We start from the raw sequence: 18,811 nt of genomic DNA, 5'->3' as shown, positions 1-18,811 counted from the left end.
CCATTGATTGTATGCTGATTTATATCCTGTGGTGGCCTCGCACCCTCATTTATATTCATTCTATTAATCACCTAGTTGAGTTGTGGGACAACTCGGCGGATGATATCGGAAGCGAGGACAGCACAGGTAACTATGCCCCCACCCAATCCCCCACCATCAACCCATCCCTTTCAACCACATGTCTGCCTGCCGCCTGCATTGTCCTGTTGGACAAGGCCAGTCATACAGCTTGACGCATCATCATTTGTCACCTTTTTTTTTTTTTGGCCAGTAGCGTGAATGCCAGCAGATGTGTTTGCTGTAACAGTTGTTCATGCATGACAACCATCCGGTGGTATGTTGGAGGAGGAGAGAGGAATAGTGGTCCATTGACTCATTCATTTCTCATTCAGTGTGACTATCGTAGTGACTTTATGATTATATATATACTGAGTGTTTAACTTAGTGTGTGAAGGGTCAAATACATAACAATATTAACATAACCTGACTTACTACTAACAGAGGTGTATGAAGTCATTCGGGGACGTCACAGGTGTGGCTTTGGCACACATTGAATCTTTTGAGGCATACATTATTTTGACTTCTTGATTAACATACATATATCATCATGGGTTAAACTCTTTGGATGGACAGACTAATGACTGTGTGATTTAGAAATGAAACATTTGTTTGGGACCGTTGTTTAAAAAAAAAAAAAAAAAATCTACTGGTTATTGAGGGTATGTGTGTCTTCTTTCATTTTCTTTCTCCTTTTTTTTTTTGTATTCATGGTGGTTTTAGAACTTGTATGGTTTTGGAGATGTTTGATTGGCATGAAAATAATTGTTGTTGATAGTGTCACTGAATATGACCGTGAGAGTTATAAACTGTAATTTTACAATGAATGTTTATTAAACTTCAGCACATTTGCAAAATTATTCTAAGCATGATTTTATGTGCCTACCTTCTAAAGTTATGCTCATTAATTTGATAATATATTTTACAAGAGAAATCCAAGCTAGGTACAGAGACAAATCATTATAATTTTCCCAACCAAGTTATTTTGCAACCTAACCCAAACTGAAATATTTGTATTATATGTGATCATAATGATGTTCACAATGAACATTTAGTGAACTAAATCTATGCATATTGTGTTGACATACAATCATCATCAGCATCATCATTACCATCATCAAGAACAACAGCAACAAAAACCACTATTGAAAGAAAAACTCACTTGTTTGGGATATTGAAACCTAGATTTTTTTTTTTTTATAAATTTTTGCCTTATCACTATTATTACCATAAATGACGATGACAGCATTAATTGTTAATGACTGCCAGATAAGGTGTAAATTCATAATTTTTTCACTTTATTTTGAACTTGCAGAAGACAGACTGTGGAAGATGGGGGGTTGCCTGTTTAAAAAAAAGTTGATGGAATATCAGGTTCAGAGTAGTGAATTCCCATATTTACTCTTTTATGAGGGAGGACAGATTTCCAGTGAATTAAATTTCATTAAAATTCTGTTTTGTTTAATTCTTCTTACATTTTTTGCTTATATAAATGTATATGTGTCTGAATGTGTGGTTGTTTTTTTTTGTTTGTGTGTGTCTGTGTGTGTGTGAGTGCGTAACACATGATGTGTTTGATGGCATTGGAGAGGAACAGAGGATAAGAACTTAACACATTAATTATCAGACTTTAGTTGCTATGTTAGAATTAGAATTTCTGTGTGAATATGTGGCATTGACTGTGTATTTAGAGTAGAGAGACAAGCTTGGCTTGGTGCCTGTATCGTTGGTCAGATAAAGAACAAGTTTCGTTGTTTGGCAAGGAACAGTCACCATCGTCATTTTCATCATCGTCGTCATCTTCGTCCATAATAATCATCATTAGAAATAAGTACTGATTTTAACATTTCGCTCACGGTTTTGCATTTATCATGTGCATTGATGATTGATGGGTTATTCAAGAAGCAAGTGCATGTTAGAGCAATAGGTGAGGAAGAATTGAGAAGCATGTGAGGAAATGTTCTGCTGTATGCATGGAGCATGCAGTGACCACTGACTGTGGCTTAAAACAGCAAAGCTGGCATTTTTCGATTCCCTTCTCTGCAACCCCTGTTATGCAATGTGCATGTTAATGTGCAAGAAAATCAACAACAACAACAAAAAAACCAACAGCAACAAAACAGATGTATGTCCTGGTCCAGCCAAACTGCATGCTGAAATGTCAAGAGAAAATTGTTTTGTTTTATTTATAGTCAGCTGAAGGTCATGTGGCAATGTTTGACATTTTTTTCTTTCTTTCCCTTCTTTCGTCTGTTTTTATTTTTAAAAAAGAAGAAAAAAGAAGAAGAAGGAATGTCTGAATGGCATGAAAATATAGACATGGAGCAGTGGATGTGGACAAATGCATGGTGACATACTGTGTCTCCACATGGTGGGTGATCTTGTTCTTTTGTCTCTTTCCTACTGTTACAAGTCTGTTGTGAGCAAGAGTGAAGATGGTGCAGAGACCAAAGCAGTCCTCCCATTATTTGGTGTTTAGTGAGAGTGTTGCTTTTCACTGTGTGTGCTCATGGTTTTAAAGGGGGTATTTGCATCTGTGCTTGGTGAAGGTGAAGGTTCAGCAATTTTTGAGAGACAGGAAGGGAGATAAGAGTATTTGTGTGACACAGAGGCAGCAAAGGATGGAGAACCTGATTGTTAGAGAGAGAGAGAGAGAGAGAGAGAGAGAGTCCAAGTGAATGAACCCTGGCAAATAACATGAAACTTGGTGAAATGTTTCTTCTGGGATTGAATTTTTTTTTTTAATCAAGAAATTCGGCGGCACTTAGCATTTAATTTTGTTTCTTTATTTCTCTTTTTTTAGATTAAAATTTTTTGCATTATTTTGTACTCAGAAAAATAATTAAAAAGGGGACATGTAAATACCAAGAGATACCACAGTTTAACTTGCAGCATTTTGATGGAACTTCTTGTCTAGAATAAGTGCCCTGACTCTAATGTTTCATCTGCTTCATTTTAAATCTAGGCCTTGAGAGTTGGAGAGAGGAAGGAGGATATCCTGAGAGAATGCAGTGAGATGAGGAAAAAAATCTGTTTGCGTCATTGAGCAATTAAATGAGGACCATTAACTCACTAATGGTATTTGGGGCACTTCCTTATGACGCACCCTGGTAACAATAAAACATGAATTACCTGTGACATTTGAGTATGGCATGCATGTCTTAGTCAATCTCCTCTTGGTTCAAAGACTTTGTAAATAAGATCAACAAGCCTTTTTTTTTCATACAATATACGTACTGTTTTTAATGTGTTTGCAAATGTGTGTTCGAGTGTGTGTGCAGTTTTAAATCATGTTCATAATAGAATTAATTGGATATTTTTCAACAAATTGGAAAATTCAGTTAGTATTCATTTATCCTATCATGCTTGAGAAATAAATATTAACACCAGCCTTTGTGGCAAACTGATGAGTTAGAGACTGACGCCTTGGAGGCCATGGGTTGGAACACCATCAGAGGCACTTAAGAGGGTTTTCGTGGCTTGTTTGGTTCCTGTTCAGACTTGCTGGGTTCAAACAGAAAGACTGGGCTTATACAGGGGAATGTTAATTGTCATCCACCTCACAGATGTATCTTCGAGGGTGTCGCTCAGTTTTCCTGATAAAAACTGCACATGCCTGTGACTCTCGGGCCTGGCTGATACCAGGGCATGTTGTGAAAAGAAGCATAGAGGGCAGCCCAGATGAAGTCTCAGGCCAAAAAGTATTTACCAGAGGATTCATCCTCTTGAGTCATAAATCAAACCTCATCTCATATTTGCCCGTTGTCCCATCTGGGACGTAGGCAGCCAACAAGCGCTCTTCAGCATTTGTTGACTGACGTTCTTCAGTTGTTGGTTTTTTATTTTATCTTTTTTACAGTGAGGTGTCACTAGCCTCTCATCCACCCCTCTTCCTTTTGCATCCAGGCTTTGGATCAGCATAGGCGGAGTTCATTAATCAAAATAAAGGGGAGTTGATCTCACTTTATCATGCCCTGCTTTCATGACCACTTCAGTTTGATTCCCCGCCCATGACAATGAGTTTTACACAGCTTTTATCGGTCTTAGTGTTGGTGGGTTCATGGGGGTTACTGTTGGGGGAATGTAGTGGCAGACTGCTGCCTGTATCAGTGTATGTAAGGTTGGTTCAGTGACTAAAGCAATCTTCATTTGGGGATGTCGCAGGCTGTGTTTTGCTGAATCAGAACAGACACCAGTGAAGTAAGTCACCAGAAATGCAGAGTCCCCTCTGGAGGGTGGGGTCATGGTGACTTCACACTGATCACTTTCTCAGTGCCTGTTGACTGCTGTGCTGGGGATCTGATCGAGACAGGATGTTGCTGAACATTTGAGAACAGCAGCTTGGGAGTGTTGCCATGCAAAACAAAACAAAACAAACAAAAAACATAAAAAAACAAAAACAAACAAACACCAAAACACACAGACACACACACACACAAAACAACAACAACAACCCCCCCCCCAAAAAAAAACCCCAGCAACAACCAAACAAAAAACAATCAAGCAAAAATCACCCCAAAAAAACAACAAAACAGACAAACAAAACCTGAAAATACTCACAAATGGACAGCCAGCCAGGCTATATTATTTTATAAATACTCACCTTTTTTTTCCCCACAGACATCTAGACAGACAGACAAAAGCATGCACATTAATACAAGTACAGTAATGCGTCCTTACAGTTGAGGTGTGGATGATTGGAAACTGATAGGGGATAGATAACACGGAGGAAAAAAGAATTCTGCTTGCGGCCAGTGAAATCTGTAAAGAAGAAAACAAACACAAAACATTGAAACCAACAAGGAGACTAGATTAAGAAACAAACAGTGTTTGATGTGAAGTGCAACTCGTCAGCTGCCACACACTGGGAACATTTTGTACTCAACACCTGGGAATTTGGAGAGCGGGGTTTCATTTTGAGGGCAGGTGTATTATTTTCCCACGCTTTAATGTCTTGTTGTTTTTACAGCTTTTTTAGGGTTGCAGGTTTTTGGCTGTCCTCATTGTGCTCAGTGAATGAAGGGTGACAGTGAGGGTGGATCAAGTATCCCAAACATGAAATATGCATACACAAGGCCATGCTGTGCGATAGAGTCAGTGTTCACAGGCAGAATTGATATTCAGGTGTTAGCCATACATGACATGCACCTCTTGTGGCTGTCCTGTGATCTTCACGATAGGCTCTGCAGTGTGCACCATGCAGCCTTCATGCCGTAAAGACAATAACAAACCAACTCAAGCTGCATTTGCGCAGATTGCTCACATGTCATGTATTGATCAGTTTATGAGGAAATGGGTGATTCAGATTCAGATTCAGTCGAATATCATCATCTTAGATGAACAGACTATAAATAAATAAACAAACGAAGATTCAGATTCATGTTGGGTTTTTTTTGTTTTCTTTAAACTTCAGCTCTGTTTTAGCTCTCTCTGTTTCTGGGTCTGACTCTCTCCTGATTTGTTTGTCTGTCTGTGTCTGTTCATCTGTCTACCTTCATGTGATAAAGTGGAAGCAGGTGGTAAAGAGTATGGGGCTTTAAGTTGTGATGGGGTGGTTTGGGGGATAATGTGATAATAATGATTAAAAGAATTGACAGGGGAGAGAAGGATTCACAAGATCCACACACAGGTCAGGTACATACAGAGGCCAGTCACACAGGGTTTTCTGTTGTTTCATCGCAACAGTTATTGTTATTGGAGAGAGAAGAAGACAGTGCAGTGAAAGTTGGTGTTGACGGTACATGTGTGATACACATGGGGGTGTGTGTGAGAGGTTACAAGTCCAGTGTCAAGTAACTGCGTACTGCAAGGACAGCAATCGATTGGTGAACTGAATCAACACTTGTCAGATCAAAATTCACCAAATCTGTGTTTGTTCACACTTGTTCAGGGACAGATTTATAACCAATCACTTAATGTATTGGTCACAAATGAAAGAGCTCAACACAGCCTTTCTGATGAATATAAGATGGAGTGTTTAGTACAAAGTATATTTTGCAAGCTATGGAAATCGGTTCAGAGTGGAAAAATACTTGATGAGTTGTATCAGTTTAATGTTTGCAAAGATTAAAGATTGAATCATGAGAGTTCTTGCAAGATATAATACCTCTGCCTTCTAATCTGATGAAGGAGATAATTGATTAAACAGTAGATGTAAGAAACGGGCTGATGAGCATGAATAAGAGGTTGATGGCTTGATGTTATCTGTCAACAATGAAATCTGCTTTGTAAAATAATTTAGATAACTGAACTATTTCAGTCTGCACATCATGATAGTGGGTTTTTAGGATTCATAACCAACAAACAATTACATATCAATAATGATACTTTAGGAGTATGTGATGAAGAGATAGAATGATGTAATCCTAGTGTCACTTGAAATCTCAAAGCTGACGAAAGATTAAAATAGAATTTAAATAAGATTCTAACTTATCTAAGTATATGTAGGAACAAAGAGCATAATCAAAACAGTGAATGATACAAAGATTTGGTTTTTGCTTTCGAGAATTTATTATAAACTGATTGTTCATTTGAAAATTTGGATGTGATGGTGTTGTCACACCTTGTGAGGGTCAGTATAGTAAGATATGTTATTTGCCAGGCTTTGCTCTGCAGCCTTTGGAAACCGGTGCTCGGCACATGGTTACATACATAAAACCAACTACAGATAAAACCTCTAGATAATGGTGTAACAATGTCGCCCTGGTACCAGCAGCTATTATCTACTGTTTATCTTTGGATAATTTTCTTGCCTGTACTTTTAAGCCCACCTTTGCTGATGCTGCTAGCTTATAGATTTAAAAAAAAAAAAATTTTTAAGGTGTGTTTGCAGTGTTGTGGATATTTTGCATGTTTGCATACCTATCTAATTATATATCAGTACCAGTCAGAAATTGAACTTTTAAAGTAAAATCATTGTTTGTGAACGTCCATGGAATAAATGAAAATAGCCACTAAGCCTCTGTGACCACATGGTTGTTGCTCAAGGTTATTTATTTGAACAACATAGCAACAACAAAATGATGCAGAGAAGCCAAACATTGAAGAAGGGAATTTAGAGTTTTTCTTTTTTACTTTCTGGGTTCATGGGCTGCAACTCCCATGTTCACTCATATTGATCTATGAGGGGGCTTTTATGTACTTTCCTATTTACTTAATCCTCTTTGTGACTGTAGCACATAAGGGTTCTCATGAGATCTCCATTGCTGCCTGTCTTGTGCTGCCTTTGCTTGCTCACCCCATGTATACTTGTTCATCAGTTCTGTTCCAACCATTCTGTGCCAAGTCCCCTTTGGTCTTCCTTGCACTCTTTTTCCATGTGGTGTCCAGCGAAGGGCAACTTTGGAATGGTCTCTTGAGATATGCTTAGGACATATCCTATCCAGTGCCATTTTCATGATTACAGTTTTTATCCAGCTGTAGATGCGGCCATACTCCACTCATGGTGGTGTGCATGTTGGTTATGTTCATGTTTCCATAAGTTGCACAACCCACAAAACAGTGACATGGGTAACAGGATCTTTAACTTGTGAATTTGATATTCTGCATGCATGTACACATGAGAGAGACCAAGGCACTGGCAGGTTTGCTTATTTGATGACTTGGGTGAACAGAAAAATCTCCGGCTTTAATCCATCAAGCACCAATACCAGGACTGGATCCAAGAAACTCATACTGAAAATCCAATAATCTAACCATTCAGCCATTGTGTCTGTCAGAATTTGGAGTGCGATAGAGAGACGAGGGCATTAATTTTAGGCTCTGGCAGTATAAAAATGTTAATAAATCATCATCAATTTGGAGTGATGGCTGGGGTGCATAGAACTGGAACACATCATTGGTACCAGCATCTACATTGTCAGAAACAGACAGTAACTGAAAGAGACAGGGAGATGGAGAGACGAGGGCTGGCCAGATAGGGATGGACCCAGCTCATGCCAAAATTGATTCCAGACAAACAGGTGGAGCAAGCAGATTCCCAAAGCTAGACAAATGCCCTCCATTTACCATTACCATTATGTGGAATAGAGCCTTGGGGACATTGGATTATGTTAGCTGTTTGTGCAAGACCAGGGCATAAGGAAGGCCATTGCTGCCTTGTGAACCAGTTTAGTTCTTGCAGGAGGGTATTGTCAACATTCAGAGCAGCTGTGACAGCCAGTGTGTTTGAAGCTCTGGTAATATTTTTAAATGTCTTTCTTTTTTGTGACAGACATTTGTTGAGAGGAGAGTGGGGTGGGGGATGGAGATTTCCATTCAGTAAAACGTTTAAATTGTTTGGAGCTGTTAAGTTTTATTCAGTGGACACACACACACACACACACACATACACACACACACAAATCACAAAAATTTGCAAACGTTTTTGTCACTACTCTTCTTGATTGTGAGTGTGTGTGAATGTATGCTTTTTTTTTCGGTTTTTGTTTTTTGTTTTTTTGGGGGGGGGAGGGGGGGGGGGGGGGGGGGGGCTGGGGGTTTCATTTGTAAGTTAAAGAAAAACAAAAAAACACAGGAAATTTTGTACGAGTAAATCATTCTGATACTGAGCTCCTGAATTTTCATCATGTGCGCCAAACATTTTGAGAATCATGTGTTACGTGTGTGATTTACACAGATGGAGCTTCAGTAAAAGTTATTGATGGGCACTAATGTTAATATCAGAGATGCGTGCTTAAGTAAGTTATTTGATAGAGTGCAGTTGAGGAATGCATGTCGTTGATTTTTTGGTGAGATGTGACCCTGACAGGTTGCCAGTGCATGTTTTGTGGTAATACCATGCATGTCCTCTTTTGTCTACCATCAAGTAGCTCTTGTGTCCGACTCGTGCATTCCATGTTGTTCTTTGGAGCATTTCTGGACCGTTCACAGTAAAGATGCTTTAAAAACCTTCCTTCGCATGTGCACAGCACAAGTGCGCTACTGCTTTCTTATTTCCAGCCACAATTTCTTGGCAGGCTGAGCAAGAGGTTTTGTTTTTCCTGTCTTTCTGTTGTTGACATTGTGTTCCTGTGCCTGTTTGCTTAGTTTGTGTGTCTGTGAAAGTAAAGTGGAAAAGAGGACATATGTGCAGGCACTGTTATACTGATCAGCATACACACCAAGGTTTGGTTGGAAGAATGTGATCATTGTGTCACACACACATGCACACAACGCACATGTTATTTGTCTGTCAGTAAAAGCAGACAAGTGAAAAAAAAGGGGGCATAAACTGATGCACTGACACGTAATGAAGTATTCATCAGCATTACCCAGTTGCTAGATTATTCTCTCTCTCTCTCTCTTTCTCTTTTCCCTGTATGAATTGGAAATCTGATGACAAAATGTATCAGGTATTCATTTATGGAAATCCTGGATTGATATGTAAGTTATTCACAATCACACATAGAAGAAAATCAAGGTAGGAATGGCATGATACATTTCATATCTGTGAAATGAATTCCAGACAAATGCTGCAAGTGCAACAGAATTTAATACTCACAAACTCTTCTAGATGTTAGCCATAATTTTGGTGGGTGCATAACCTTCACTTTGTCTTATCAAGACATGAGTGATATTCACACAGCACCATCAGTAACTGCAGTGGAAAAGTTATGTTGCAGAAATGGTGTGTTTCAGTGTCAGTGTTTGGGAAGTGTGGTGTTCATGTCAGGACATTCATCAGCACTGGCAAATGACACAGGGAATTACTATATTCTCATGGAGACAGTAATATGTAATACTCACCAACAACTCCATATCATACAACAGATTTGATTGAAACCCGTGAAATTCCTTCCGCATCAGACTTAGAGCTTTCTAGTTACTGTATAATCTTTTGTTGTTGGTGATGTTTGTGCTCTTGAGAAATGATTTAACTGATCTGTTTGTAGGTGATGGATTTACATATAAACTATTATAATAGACCAGGTGGAATAGAGGGTTTTAGGATTTTGTTTTTGTTTTTTCTCTCTGTGAGGTGGGTGGGTAAGAGATTTCTTGAAGATGGAGATATTGGTTTCATTTTCCTTCCCACTCTATTCATTCATGCTGTTGTATACATTCTTGTGTGTTTACACACACACACACACACACACACACACTGGTGTCACATTGCCTGCCATTCACCATTCTCACTTGATGGACTTAAGTTTGTGACTGATCTACTGGTAAGGTTAAGCATGCTACAGCCTGATGTTTTTCTTGAACAGTGGATGAAAAAAATCTCAAATTCGAATGCTGATATATGTCATTTGCTAAATGCTATGTGCATATGATAGTGCATGATGTGTGCACTCATGCATGTAACCTCTGTTGGTGATGAATCTGAATTGCTTGCTGTGGTTTCTTGTCAAACAGCTGAATTGGATGAACAGTTAGATCAAGGTAAAATGGAGGTTCTTTGTTGTTTTTCAATTTCATTTTTGTTTGTTTGTTTGCTGTCACTCTGGAAAAAAAAATTATGTTGTGGTGTTGGCTTTATAATGTGATGTCTTGTGTGTAAGGGTTACTAACCACATTGGGGATGTGCATGCAGTTTATATTGTTGGTGGAGAAAGGAATATGATATAAGAGAAGTAGGTGGGAAATAGTATGTGTGTATGTGTGTGTCTGTGAGAGAGTGTGCAATAAGAGAGTTGAATCTAAAATCACTGAACTATTTGACCAGACTATAAATAAACAACAAGAGAATGTGTTTGTGCGTGTGAGAGCATGTATGTGTGCTCATTTGCCGTTGTTTACATGGATCAAGTCAATAGAGCTGCAGCAGGATATAATGTGTTGAGCAGAAGCAGACAAAATCTTATTCTTTAACTGCAAGAAATGATACTTTTTTTTTCCCTGTCGCGCACTTCTGGCAGGAAAAATATTAAAGCATTCAAACAAAAAAAAAAGTAGCAAGATGATATTTAAGTGGCAAATGCAGGATACATTGGTTTTGGGTGGTTGCTTTGTTGTTTTTGGGTATTTGCCAAAACATTTCGTTGTTGTTGCTTTGTTTTTTATTACATAAAATGAGATTCCTTCATGAAATTTTGATAAGGAATCTTCGTTTTCTGTTTTGTTGTTGTTCTTCACTGTTGTTTTCAGTGTACTTTCAACATTGCTTCGTTTTTCTTTGTTAACTCAGTGGTGGGTAACTGTGGTGTTGAACTTGTGGGTTAATGTGGTGGTGATTTAATGTTGGCGACTCACTGACTGTTGAGTTTTGGGATTTCTTTTCTTGTTTATGTATTACTGTTGTTATATGTTGTGCGTTTTTGTTTGTCAGGCAGTGGTGAGACTTGTGCATTGAATGTTTGTCTACCATTGATGACTTTTGACTTTGATTCTTAGACTTTATTTGCTGGGACTTATGAATTTATTGTTGGACAGGTTGAACTTATCAGGAAATTTGAATTTATCAGAAGTTTCAATTTGTTGGGAAGTTTTGATAATTACCGGTATTATTATTATTATTTTTTTTTTTTTTCGGTGGTTACAGTTTATTTGATATGGTACAGTTTTAATACATCAGGCAGTTTCAAGTGTTACTTTATTTCAGATCTGTGTAGGAGCTTTGAATGTGGATTTTTGTTTGTTTGTTGTTGTTTTTTTTTTATTGGCAAGCATTGATTAAGATTAGTTTTAATACATATATTATCTCTCTTGAAATAAAGAAGGACTTTTATTTTCAGAAAACACAGGATACATATATTTGTGTATTTTTTTCTATTTATTTATGACATATGTGTGTGTTGTTTTGTTTTTCTTGTTGTCTACATGGTTTATGTGTGTTTATTTAACTGAATGTGTGATGTAGTCATATGTATGCATACTCACAATCACTTATTTATTGTTAATGTACACTGCAAATAGAATTAACATGACATTTATCAGTTTTCTGCTCTGTTTAATTAACAACTCTGTGAAACTATGGGAGGTATGGCTAACATCACTGTAATAATTAAACTCGTGTACACAAATATTACATATATATTATCATCACATTACATATAAATTTCTGTGCAGAATATGTACGTTTCTTTTGCAAGGGCTGTGCTCTTCCTCACTGTGTCTCTCTTTCTCTGTTTGTCTGCCCACATATCTATTTCTGATAGCATACACACTTGTTTAACCCGTTTGAGCCTTCATGTGATTCTTAGAATTATGTGTATCTGGTGACCACAGGTAATTACACATCAGGTGCATGTACAGGATAATGATTCTCTCTCTCTGTCTCTGTGTCTCTGTCTGTCTGTTTCTGTCTCTCTCTGTCTCTCTGTCTCTGTCTCTCTGTCTCTGTCTCTCTTTCTCTCTGTCATCTCTCTTTGTCACTCTTCATATGTATGTCTGAATGACAAACTGTGCATCTGTTTATATTGTGTGGGTGGGGTGGGGGTGGGGGGGAAGATCAGGGAGGTGGGGGAGGGGGGGGGGGTATTTGTCGCTAGTTTGATACTTTCTCAGTTTTTTGTTTGACTAGTTTGTGAATAATTATGTTTTGTCTTCTGAGCTCTTAACATTTTGATACTTTTAGTTTAATTTTATTTTGATGTTAGTTGGTGCTATTTTCGCCACTTGTTTTGTGTTTTTTTTAGTGTTCATGCATGTGCATTCATTATTAAATGCTGCGCATAGTAGTTTATGACGATAATGGCGGTGTTGTATCTTTATGTGTGACAGAATGTGTGTTTGTGTTTTTGGAAAAAAAATAACAGAGGTGTGTGTGTGTGTGCGTGTGCATGCGAGCGTAGTGCATGTATGTTTTCATATGTCTGTTCAACATGGCTCACTCCTAGTGTTGGAAAGGCTTTAGTTAACAGTTATTGCTTTCTGTACTAATATTGAGAAATTGAGAGAAGGCTTTTTTGAGAAAGAGGCCTTCATTGGCTTTCTGTAGTTTTTGAAGTGAAGAGGAATAGCTTGCATCTTTGACTGTTCACCTGCAAAATGCAGGCTTAAAATTTTTGTTGGTATCTATAGAAGTTAGAACTGCTGCCAGTGGCTTTTAATTGAGATATTACAATGACACCATAGTGTTCATTTTATATTGTACCTGAATTAATCGTGACTGATCTGTACTTCTAAACACATACACTGGCAGTGTTTCTCTCTCTCTCTCTCTCTCTCTCTCTCTCTCCCTCTCTCTCTCTCTCTCTCTCTCATATTTGTAAGCAACACATGCCAGTATTAACAAACATCTGCACACATATGCGCGCGGGCACACACACACACACACACACTGTGTCACACACTGACACATACACACACATGCACACAGATGGGTTTGTTCAACATTAATTAAATTCCTTTTGACTTGGTGCTGAATGTTAATGACTATCATAGGTGCCTGTTATTGAGTTTTCATTACAATGTCTTATCTACGTTTTGCATCTTGAAATGTATAGTGTGATTCAGTGTTTCTTGTTATTTGTATTCCATGCTGCTGTTGCTGCTTATGAATATGGTGTGATTGGTTAAATTCTGATCGGGTGTTTTGACATGCATGTGTCACTGCTTGCAAAGCCATTTGGGAGGATCAAGAATGTAATATATGTATGTGATAAGTATAGATCTGAAGTATTTGATTATTCAGTCATTTTGGAGTAGTTCTTGTTGTGTTTTTTAAAATATTTGTTACTGTTATTGAATTTTCAGTGTTGTCTGCCCACGTCGATATATATATATATATATATATATATATATATATTATATATATATATATACACATATATATATATATATATGTATGTATGCATGTATGTATGTATGTATTGCACATGCACACACACACACACACACACACACACACACAGAGCCATGTTCTGATGTTGGACAAAGTACAGTTGAGTTCCACTTAACACAAGTATGGATAACAGTAACAGAGAAACTTTGTTGACTGGAAGCCGATTTTGCATTCTCAAGGTCGATAGACAATGATTTTATGGGAACACGGCTGTGTGTGTGTATGGAGTTTTCTTCAGTTTGTCTTCATGAACGTGTATTGGAGGGACTGTGTTTGCCAGCACCCTAGCACATGTGGTTCCTGGGAAGTCATGAACAGATCTGATTCATGGATGGTAGAGTGGGTTAAAGTGACGTCTTTCAGTTTGCGTGCTTTCGCCAATTTCACTTTGTGGAGATCAAAACAAGGAAATGGTTTAGACCACGCAAGATCATGTACTGTAAGTGCATTCAGCTTGAAAGAGTGGAACATCAAAGCAGAGGACAAGATGAATTGGGAACATTCAGTGTGTTTTCATTGTTAGTGATTTTAGTTTTATAATGGCCGAGCCTTAGAAGATAAAAACTTGCATTCCAGCTGGCAAGAAAATACTGGAATCACAGAGTTGGTAATAAAAACTTGATATTCATCTGCGAAAGCTTTGATAACAGTAGAAATATCAAAGAGAGACATGAGTAAAGTGCTGTTGGGAAGACGAACCGAAAGTTAACAGCGATAACTGGAGAAATGTTTATCTACATGTGTGATCTGCGCATATGGTCAAGTCTAGAAAAGATCTGATGAAACAGGAACAATTTGGCAAATAACATGCAACAGCGGCGACCACCAAACAAGTTTTTGTAAGAAATCATCCATTCTGTGTGCAATCAGCAGATCACCTTGGGCACTATTTCAATTGTAACGTCAACCTGACAGAAATCACGCCCACTGATCGGCCTACTCTAAATCCTCGACTCAACACCTAACTCAAGCATACCGTGTTAAGAAATCAAGTCCATTTCGTGTGCATAGTCTACCCCTTGGCCAATGATTCACCTGTAAGCTATAGAAAGGCCGACTTTCACTTGTTTAGCTGGAGCTGTACATTCTTTGTGTTGGGCTGGATGGTCCAAAATGATGGAAAAGAGGAAATTGGAAAGGTGAAGAAAGGACCTTTCTCTGACGTGGGTGGGATTGTGTGTGTCCAATGTCGAGGCAAATGGTCTTGCCTTTCAGCGATTCATGTTTCTAGGAACGGAAGAAAACGCTTTGCACAACTACGACAGCAAACACTTCCGACGTGCCTGCATGGATCTCGTAAGTGGTGTATGCTCGAGAGGTCGAGTGGCGACATTCCCGTGCACGTTTGTCGACTTTTCAAACTGCTTTTATAGTGATGTGTTATCACGGGCGTTATGACTGCATGTCTGTGAGATGTGTGGTTAGTTGTGTGGTGTGGTGTTCCCATTTGCTATGATTTGTGTATGAGCGTTGGTTAAATTCATGAACCGGAATCTCGGAGACTTCAGTTTGCAATGTCTCGCTGTGTTTTTGCTCTTCGTTTCTTTTTGTTTTGTTTGTTTTCTTCTTTTTTAGAATGGTCGCATTCATGGATCTGTTAGACCAACAGTGTCTCGGGCATAAACTTCGCAGTTGCTAGAGTTTTTTACATGAGGTCAGTTAGTGCACAAGCGCTATTTTTTTTGTCATGTAAGAGAGAATGTGATGAGCTGACTTTGTGTACCATGGCGATACGAAACTATCATCAAACTAGCATGGTCATGTACAACATGAGACAAGTTAGCATGCAAAAAGGAGAGTTGATTTAAGTGTATTGGTTTACAAAGTTGATTTAAGGCTATGATTTTTGTGTTATGTCCAAACTGGTGGCCAACGCGTGTAGTAAAAAAAAAAAAAGCTGTTATCTACTGAAAATCCTTCAAAAATCGAAATTTATTCATTGTTTGTCACCAATATATTTTTTAAACAATGAAGTCAGGTTTTCTAGGCTAGAGCGTGGAGATGCAAATGACAGCACAAAGCTTAGACATTCACAACAGATGTCTAATAAACATCTGAAATCAGATGGCCAGAGGTTGTCTCCAATGAAGAACTTTGGAACATGACAAAACAGGCCCCACTGGAGACGGAAATCAAGAAACGGAAATGGGGATGGATAGGCCATACACTACGCGAGCCTGCAACAAACATCACAAGACAGGCTCTTGATTGGAACCCACAGGGGAAAAGGAAAGTTGGCCGTCCGAAGCAGACCTGGCGGAGAAGCATTGAGGCAGAGACAAGGGCGGCTGGAATGACGTGGGCTGAACTGAAGAAGACCAGCCAGAGCCGGGTGCGTTGGAGGAGTGTTGTTGCGGCCCTATGTTCCCCAAGGAATCAAGAGGAATAAGTCAAGACTTTACAGTCCTGTCCTGTTTCTTGTCTCAAACACAAATACTGATTAATACAAGCACGTTCTCTTGTTCAGTGAAACTTGTGCAGAATCCACTTAAGTTTGTTTTTGTTTTAAGTGTTATGGACACTGCTCTTCGTAGTAACTTAAGGTATATCTCTCATTTTCTGTGTCATTTCTCATTTTCTGTGTCTTTGATTTACTTAATCATTATTTTTAATCTCTCTTTCTGATCATGCTCCTTTTTGTTTAGTAATTCTATTTTGTTTTGCTTGTGTGTTTAACTTATTTCTCAAGCCTGTTGTGATGGTAAATACTTTGATAAACTGAGATAAACTGCCTCATGTTCTGTATAGACATTTTTTAGCGGACTCTGTGTGTGTGTGTGTTGTTGTTGTCTTCAGTTTAACGTCTTTCCACTTAAAGTGATATTAGACGAGAGTGTGTGTGTGTGTGCGCACGCACGTGCACATGTGTGTTCAAATGTGTGTTGAAGTCATGAAGATCTTGTTCTTTGGTGATGGGAGGATTGGGTTTATATGGTGTCTTTTCAGTTTGGTGCTTTCCATTTTTCACTTGGTGAATTAAGAAAAGAAAATTGTTTAGTTGACTCACTCAGATTATGTGTCTGTGTGTATTGTTCATTTCTCCTTGAACAGAAGTTGGAACATGAGAGAGACAGAGACAGAGAGAAATTGGAACATTTGCACTGTTTTTTTGTTTTTTGTTTTGTTTGTTTTTGTTTTTTTTAATTGCGCCAAGACTTAGAAGATAAAATACTTTGATTCCGAGACTTAGAAGATAAAATACTTTGATTCCGAGACTTAGAAGATAAAATACTTTGATTTATGTCTCTGCGAACTTGTTTAACAGTAGAAATTTACATAAAAGTGACATTTATAAAGTTTGCTGTGTGCAGAAACAACCATAATAGGTCTCAGCGATAACTGGGAATTCGTTTTCTTCAAGTGTGTTTCCGCATATTGGTTTCAACTCTTGAAAAGATCTTGATGGAAACAGAAACAATTGGCATTATTATTCACACATCTGCACATGCATGTGCAGACAGTCACACAAACTCAAGTTCTTTCTCTGTTTAAGAAATTCAGTCCATTTCTGTGTGCATTTCAGTCTATCCCTCTTTGGGCATTTTTGCACTTGCTAACTCAAATTCTTTCTCTGTTTAAGAAATTCAGTCCATTTCTGTGTGCACTTCAGTCTATCCCTCTTTGGGCATTTTTGCACTTGCTAACTCAAATTCTTTCTCTGTTTAAGAAATTCAGTCCATTTCTGTGTGCACTTCAGTCTATCCCTCTTTGGGCATTTTTGCACTTGCTGCTAATACAGTAATAGTAATAGGCTGCCTTTTTCACTTTGTTTTTTTAGCTGGGCTACGTACATTCTGTTGTGTGTGGCTTTTGGTGGTCCTAATTAATTGATGCAGAACAGTAAGAAAGTGAGGAAAACGTGTGAATGATTCAGACTCTTGTGTGTGGGTGTGTGTGTGTGCGTGTGTGTGTGTGTCCACATGTTGAGTCTGCAGTGTGTTTTGTTCTTTTGTTCCTCTCTTCACCCATGATGATGGCTCTGTTTCTAAGGCAACGAAGAAGAAGAAGATGTTCACAACTACACAGCAAACCTTCCCACGCTGCCCTGGGAGTTTGGTAAGGTGGTGTGAGCTAAAGGGGGTCGCCAGTGGCGGCAACATTGTTGCCGTGGCCTGTTGCACGATTTTCAAACTGCATCCCTTCATAGTAGTGATGTGTTAATCAACAGAGCTGTGTATGACTAGCATGTCTGTGTGTGTGTGTGTGTGTGTGTGTGTGTGTGTCCCTTTGTCTTGAGGTTTGTGTATGAGCGTTGGTTTTATTTTTAACCTGAATCTCTCGCATCTTGACTTCCAGTTTTCATGTCTCGCTGTTTTTTCTTTCTTTCTTTTTTTTTTTTTTTTTTTTTTTTTTTTTTAATGGTCTGTCCATTCATGCATCTGTTAGACCCAACAGTGTTTCTCTTCGGGCATAAACTCTCAGTTGCTAGAGTTTTTATATACATGTAGGTCAGTTTTAGTGCAACAAAGCGCCTATTTTTTTTTTTCATGATAAAGAAGAGAAGTATGTGATGTATGCTGCTGATTTTCTTTGTTTGTTGTTACCATGGCGATTAAAGAAAACTTATCATCAAACTAGCATGGTCTGTACACATGTAGATCACAGTTAGCATGCAAAGAAGGAGAGTTTGGATTTTATTTGTTTATTGGTTTACAAAAGTGATTTAAGGCATATATTTTCTTTGTGTGTTATGCTCTCCTCAAAAACTGAAGTGCCAAACTGTTCTGCTGTAGTTTAAAAAAAAAAAAAAAAAAAGTTTTTAATCTACTGAAATTCCTTCCAAAAACAGAATTTATTCATTGTTGTCACCAATTTAGTTTTTCTAAAATGCAACAAAGTTTTCAGAGCTAATAGCAATTATTGCAAATTTGTTTTAAAAAAACAACAACAGCAGCAATAAAATATTTTAATGCTGGTGAGGTCTTTTAATTCCCTTTAAAAAAAACAGCAAAAAAACAAACAAACCCCAACCCATTTATTTATTATGTATTTCTAGTGTGTTGTAAGTAATTTCAATTGAAACGCCATTAAGAAAATCATTAAAAA

The 18,811-nt window shown here is 38.1% G+C and overlaps 1 protein-coding gene across 9 annotated transcripts in view; it reads left to right on the top strand.

The window, feature by feature from the left end:
• The window catches only part of LOC143282947 (rho GTPase-activating protein 8-like), a 62,198-nt gene that overhangs the window by 15,105 nt on the left and 28,282 nt on the right, over window positions 1-18,811 (top strand). For 4 of the 9 annotated variants that reach the window (XM_076588857.1, XM_076588856.1, XM_076588855.1 and 1 more), the window contains 3 exons: window positions 76-126; window positions 10,396-10,422; window positions 17,756-17,821. The exons of 1 other annotated variant lie outside the window; for it this stretch is intronic. In XM_076588857.1, coding sequence (XP_076444972.1) covers window positions 76-126; window positions 10,396-10,422; window positions 17,756-17,821 — 144 coding nt within the window. The remainder of the gene's footprint in view (window positions 1-75; window positions 127-10,395; window positions 10,423-17,755; window positions 17,822-18,811) is intronic. 4 more of the 9 variants (XM_076588859.1, XM_076588858.1, XM_076588860.1 and 1 more) reach the window with 4 other exon arrangements.

This window comes from Babylonia areolata, chromosome 6, assembly GCF_041734735.1.
Source record: "Babylonia areolata isolate BAREFJ2019XMU chromosome 6, ASM4173473v1, whole genome shotgun sequence".
In the NCBI taxonomy this organism is placed as follows: domain Eukaryota; kingdom Metazoa; phylum Mollusca; class Gastropoda; order Neogastropoda; family Buccinidae; genus Babylonia; species Babylonia areolata.
The sequence above is the reverse complement of the archived record's forward strand: the minus strand, read 5'-3'. Positions and strand labels throughout refer to the sequence as shown.